At 56.9% G+C, this 6000-nt stretch overlaps 1 protein-coding gene across 1 annotated transcript; it reads right to left on the bottom strand.

Moving 5' to 3' along the window:
• Positions 1-1188: 1188 nt before the first annotated feature.
• RTL6 (retrotransposon Gag like 6) lies at positions 1189-4600 on the bottom strand. Its single transcript, XM_061204833.1, has 2 exons — positions 4321-4600; positions 1189-4103 (listed from the first exon to the last, which is right to left on the bottom strand). The coding sequence occupies exon 2, from the start codon at positions 3787-3789 to the stop codon at positions 3070-3072; it is 720 nt and encodes a 239-aa protein (XP_061060816.1). The 5' UTR covers positions 3790-4103; positions 4321-4600; the 3' UTR covers positions 1189-3069.
• Between the last annotated feature and the right edge of the window lie 1400 nt (positions 4601-6000).

Here is a 6000-nt window from a genome sequence, read left to right as displayed (position 1 = left end):
CAGGATCATGGTTCCGCAGGTAGTTCTGTCCCTCTTGACAACAGCAGCTCGTGCATCAGGAAAGTCTTACCTGCATCCTCATGGGGTACTTTTGGGCTCCGTGTCATGACTTCCTCATTATATACTCACCTGGGACCAGTGAGATGGGTCTTGGCTTTTTCCTAGAAGTCACCGAAATGCTTCAGGACATTAAGTCAATCCCAAGGTCACACTATACAGTAGGCCAGAGGTCACCCCTTCTTCTAAATCTGATCTCGAACGATGCCCTCTTACGCAATGAAGCTTCCTTACCAGATGGGGTACCACGGAGACCAGAAGACAGACACAATATAGTCCAAATAATGTCAACACCATGAAAAACATAAAACTTTCCCTCACATGCACTGTTTAACACTACTAACTGCCTGTCCCTTTAATAAATCAACACCTGTTCTCTTAAATTTAGAGAAATTATAAACCCCAAATATGTACAAAGCAGCTCCCCTCCCCCGCTGCCTCCTCCAGCTTGATCCTCCCAGGCACTTGCTCTCGCTCTGGACTGCGTGGAGCTTGGGTCTCATCCTCTCTAGCTGGGGACTAGGGTGTCTTCCACTAGAGCCACCAGGGGCTCCCAACGTGGGGCTTCTTCCAAGTCCAACCCCAAGCCTCGCATCTACTCCGGTTTCCAAGGTTGAGGAAGCGATCAAGAAGGTCGCAGACGTCCAACAGCACCAGTCCCCAGCCCGTAACCGTGAGCACCGACAGGCAAAACCCAACCAAATCACCAACCCAGACGAAGCTGCAGCAGCAGCCCAGGCTGGGCACGACGACCCATATGCAGAGGGCCGGTCACGGGTGCAGGCAGGCAGCATGGCCAGCCTTGCCTGGCGGCTCTGGCCTGGTTATGTGCAGCAGCTGAAAGGCAGCACGAATGCAGACACAGTAGGACTTCTAACGCCACTCGGGCACAGCCAGGGGTTGGCGAGCAGTTCCTGCCCTGCTCCCGTGCTGGGTCTCCTACCCTGGCTGGGCTGGGCCACGTGGAAACCTTCAAGGTGTCAGTTACCCCTGCAGGCCTCCTTTTCCCCGGGTGTCATTGTACCCCTTCAGCTGTGGGCACCGCCACCTGGCAGGCAGGCAGAAGAGAATAGAGCAGGAAGTGCAAGTGATCTGCACACCCCCCCCCGGAGGGCCCGCCCCCCCAGAAGAGTGGCCCACTGTGTGCCCTCCCCCGCTTCCCGCTTAATGAGCACCATGGTCCCGCCTGAACAGCCTTGGCTGGAATCCAGGGGGGCCTGAAGCCTGTGTTCAGGCAGTGGTTCAGCAGGGCAACTGGGCTAACAGAGTTTATGATGAGTGGGCAGCAGTGGTCCACGAACCCCAGCAACCACTGATCACCCTTGACCTTGTAGGCGGTGGTTGCTTCAGGTACGCACTTTCCCCTGCATCATCGAAACTCTTAGGAAGAGGGGATGGGCCCTAGGAGCCAACCTCTGGGGGTCCCAAGACGTAGGCCTGCAGGGGTGCACAGAGGCTGTCCTGCAGTCAGGCCAGGACCAGCAGAACAGGGGCAGATGAACCCAGGGTAAGACAGCCCATCTCCCACCGCCCGGGTGGTCATGGAAATGCGGTCCATTTGGCATTGAAATATGGCGAGAGCACCACAGTCCAAAGGGCTTGGCCAAGACTCATTTAGAAAGTGATTCTGGGCGTCCCCCGTGAGGAAGCACAAGGCCACCCACCAGGAAGAGGCACAGGTTTGTCCCTCAGAATCAGAACACGGGCACCAGCTCTGCACCGTCACCGCGTTAGGACCGAGGCAGTCCGCAGCTCTTTTCCTTTGCAAATGCCAGCAAGGCCTTGGCCGGGGCTGCAGAGGCAGACACCCTCTCTCCTTAAGGGTTCAGTGATGCGTCCCAGAGGAGTTGGGTCTCCAGCCCTGAGTCCATGTTTTCTGGGACAAAGGCTGGACATCTGATGGACAGCCCAGGACTGGGGAGGACACGCTACACAGAGGCTTTCGAGACCTAGAGACCGTGTGTGTGACTGAAGGGGCTGAGGTGAAGGCCACATGTCCCCTGCAGGGAGAAGGGAACAGGTCTCAAGCTAGACAAGCGCACCACCAAGTGCCAGGGGGCAAAGTGGAGGGGGGACTGCTGATTCCCACAGGGGGTCCAGGGCAGCAAAGTGAGCCTCTAGATCCCACCCTCAGCCTGCCGGGGGTCTCAGGCAGGGATGGACATGTATGTGCTGCCTGTGGAGGCTTGATGGAAATGCCCAGTGATCCCAAGTCACAACGACCTTCCTAGCAGGCGAGTTCCGGATTCCCCCCAATCCTGGCGCTATCAGAACACTGGCAGCTAAAGCCAGGCATTGATGGGGGTGCAGCCTCCGGGGACTCCTCCCTAAGGCCGCATTATCAGTCTTTCCCAGTGGCAGCAATGGGGCACAATGACTGCATACTCATGTGCAGAGTGAAGCTGGCCCCCCGGAAATGCTGGAACCACACTCCCAGCTGCGACCCCTTGGCCGCTGACAGCAGAGACGAGGCCCCTGCCTGCTACACTGGGCCCTGGCAGGGCTGGCAATCACCTACGGGCAGGATGCCAGGCTCTCCTATCCAGGTACCCCCATCAAGCCACCCGCCTGGCCAAAAGGGCTTCTTTCTGTCATCAGCAAGCTCACTACTGAGAACAGGGCAACCAGGTGGGGAGCTGCCGTGGGGCCTGCAGAGCGTGGAAGAGGAGCGTCTGTGAACCTGGTCAGGCTGGGAAAGGTCAGCCCAAACGGTCCAAAGTGTGTTGCGGGGTCAGCGTGACCGAGCAGCAAAGCTGTGGTCACTAGACGAGCTGGAATTGCAAGCGAGAGAAGGGAAACATGCAGTGGAGGTCCCAAGCTAGCACGTAATACCAGGAAGCAAAGTGGGTCACAGGGCGCCCAGGAGCAATGACAGATGTCCTTATGGAACAAGAGAGGCAGGAAGGGATGTCTTCAAACAAGGGCGATGCTGTGGTACGGACATTTCTTCTACGCAGCAAAGGGCGTGTGCTACCTGGGTGGCGGCAGACGGACCAGGGTGGTGGCCGATTCCTAAAGGTTCCGAGCTCTGGTGGGCAGGGCCGGGGCTGGACTGGTCCCGTTGGAGGCTGGGTGCACAGGGCAGGGCACCGTGCCCGTGGCGGCCAGCTGGCGGCAGAGCGACTGCCGTTCCCGCACGGCTCGATTCGAGGCCGAAGTCTTTCTGATCTGGGCGCGCCGGGCGTGCCGCAGCGGAGACTTGTAGGTTCTCCGCAACTCGGCCAGGAATCCCTGATAGTTGTTTCGCAAGGGGCTGTCGGGTTGCATGTGGGGGATCGCCCACTTCTCCGCCTCCCCGGTCAGCCGGGACACGAGGAACGCCACTCGCTCGGCCTCTCCGGGGAAGCGCGAGGCCTGGAAGATCATGAATCTGTCCATCTGCATCAAGAACCCCGCCAGCTGGCCAGGGTCTCCGGAAAAGGGCTCGGGCAGAGAGGTTGGAGGCGTTGTCATCGGCCGGGTCCCATTGGAGGTAATGGCCGAGATGGGTGGGGTGATCTGCAGCGCCCCGGGAATCCGAGCCCGGGTGCGTAACAAGGTCAGCTCCGCCATCACGCTCTCCAGCATGTTGGTGAGGTTGGCCTTCTCTGCCCGCAGGGTCGAGGCCTCCCGCCTCAGCGCGGAGTTAGTGAGGCGCAGGGAGGTCAGGGTGTCGATGACGTCATCCATTTGGGCATTGGTAGAAGCTGCAGAGGCTGGGGTTTCAGCTTTTGCGGTCTGGGGTTGAACCATGTTGGCCAAAGGTCGGCCAAAGGCTGAGACTGATGAAGCGGGAGAAGGGGGTTTGGGTATCCCAGAACCTGAGCACCTGTGATGCTAAACTTGGGTAGACCCAGAGAGAAATCAAGGAAAGGGTAGGGTTCAAGACCCAGCGCGGCTAAGAAGCCCAAACAAGAAGGTAGGGCAGACGGACCGAGAGGTGAGCACAGCCAGACCAGGCAGGGGGTGCAGACACTTGGGGATCCCCAGCTCCGGATGTGGCTCCTTGATCGCCGCCCTCACAAGGCCATGGCGGGCTGCACAGGAGGGTGGACTTGTTCTGGGCCCTGAAGGATGAAAACATGGTTTAAAAAAGGTTTCGACTGCGGAAACGGGGGTTAAAAGTAAGGGACGCGGCGTGGGAGGAGCAAAGAGCGGGCGGCGAAGCGGGCGCCCCCGCCGAGGCCCCCTCCCTGCGCTGGGCCCGGCGCCCACCTGGGGCAGAACAAAGGGCCGATGCACCCGCGGCGGCGCCGGGGCCTGGGGCGGGCGGCGGGCGCGTACCTGGGTCTCCGCGGCTTCCTCCGCGGCTCCGTCTGCCGCGCCGGCCGCGACCAAGATGGCCCGATCGGGGAATGCGGGCAGGCAGATGAGTCACGGCGGCGACGGCGGCCCGCCGGAACTGCTTCCTGGTCAGGTCAGGCCGGGGCGGCGGCGGCAGCGGCAGGAGGCAGGCACGCGTAGCCTCTGGCGGGAGCACAAGCCGAGCTGGGACCGGGGCCGGGGTCGCGGCGGAGGGCGGGTGGCTGAGCGGCCGGGGTGCGGGCGGGGCCTGCGCGGCGGCGGTGGCGGCTCCAGGCTCGCCTCGCGCGGGGCCCGCTGGTTGCCATGGAGACCACCAGCTCGCGCGCGGCCGAGGGCCCGCCCCGGAAATGGCGCGCCCAGCCCCGCCTCCCGGGCAACTGCTCTGTGCCTGTCCTCAGCAGCGAGTCAGTGATGACTGATTTTATTATTATGATAGGTGTTTTCCTTTCTTTTAAATTCTAAGACTGATAGTAAAGCTCTTTTTGTATAGGTTGTAATTTTTTTAACGAAGTTTGCTTTACATACTGTAACTTCAATACAAGTTCAATGTAGTGTATATTCACTGTAGAAAATTTTGATATCCGAGAAGTCTTTTTTGAAAAAGTTTATATTCAGAGTCCCTCCACCTGCGAGAAAAAATAGTGATATTTCTCTAGTTCCATCCAGTCACTTTTCTATGATATATTCTATTACAAAATATTAATTATTGGGAATTCCCTGGCGGTCCAGTGGTTAGGACTCCGTGCTTTCACTGCAGGAGGCACGGGTTGGATCCCTGGTGGGGGAATTAAGATTCCACAAGCTACGTGGCGCGGCCATAAATAAATAAATAAATAAATAAAGATTAATTATTGTACCTTATGACATGTTTTGCAACCTTAATAGCACACTGAATTTGAGCATTTTCCATTAAAGCTATTTCAAAAGCATAGTTTTCAATTACCGCCTATGTTCCAATGAAATCATGTACCCAGTTTATTTAATATGCCCCTTTTGATAGAGCTCCATCTTATTTTACATGTGGAAGTTTTATAAAGCTCACTTGTGTATAAATCCCAGCCCCTTCCTCTGCCAGCTTTGCCAGGGTAATTGCCCAGGAGTGAAATTACTGGGCCAAAGTGTATGAGCTTTTTGACTCAGGATCTGGTTGCCTTTCCCACTTGACCTTGCTGAGCTACTTCTAAATGGTCAATTCCAGGATGGAGCATGGATGGAGAGAAAAGACGCCCACCATGCCAGTCTTCCGAGGACACCGTTTTCAAGGAGGCTGAACTACTGGCAGCCACTTGCACCCCTCTGGCAGGCCTGGGCAGAGTCGGCTTCACTCATGCCTTTACAGTTTTTGCTTCTATAAAATGGGAATTGGAACATGAGGGTGTCAGTACTTGGAAAAGATAGTCTAGCTGTGCCCACAACTGTGTGTACCCCAGTGTGACAAAAAGTGCACCTTTTGTGACCAGCTGAAAATGTCTAGTACATAAAGCAAGAGGGGAAAGAAAGGAGACAATGTTTCCTTAAACTGCTTCTGTGAGTTCTCCCACCTCACGAGGGGGCAGGAGCTGCATTCATCTTGACTGAGGTCGGTGATTTCAAATGTAGAAATTGTCCTGTACCCCTCTACCCCTCCCACTTTTTCAAACACACAGAGAAATCCACTCC

The sequence above is a fragment of the Eubalaena glacialis genome, chromosome 11 (genome assembly GCF_028564815.1).
Source record: "Eubalaena glacialis isolate mEubGla1 chromosome 11, mEubGla1.1.hap2.+ XY, whole genome shotgun sequence".
Taxonomy (NCBI): Eukaryota; Metazoa; Chordata; class Mammalia; order Artiodactyla; family Balaenidae; genus Eubalaena; species Eubalaena glacialis.
This window is presented reverse-complemented; position numbering and strand designations above follow the sequence as displayed.

Bases quoted from the DNA above. Each gene is read 5' to 3' on its own strand.
- RTL6 (XM_061204833.1), bottom strand. From the start codon at position 3,789: ATGGTTCAACCCCAGACCGCAAAAGCTGAAACCCCAGCCTCTGCAGCT.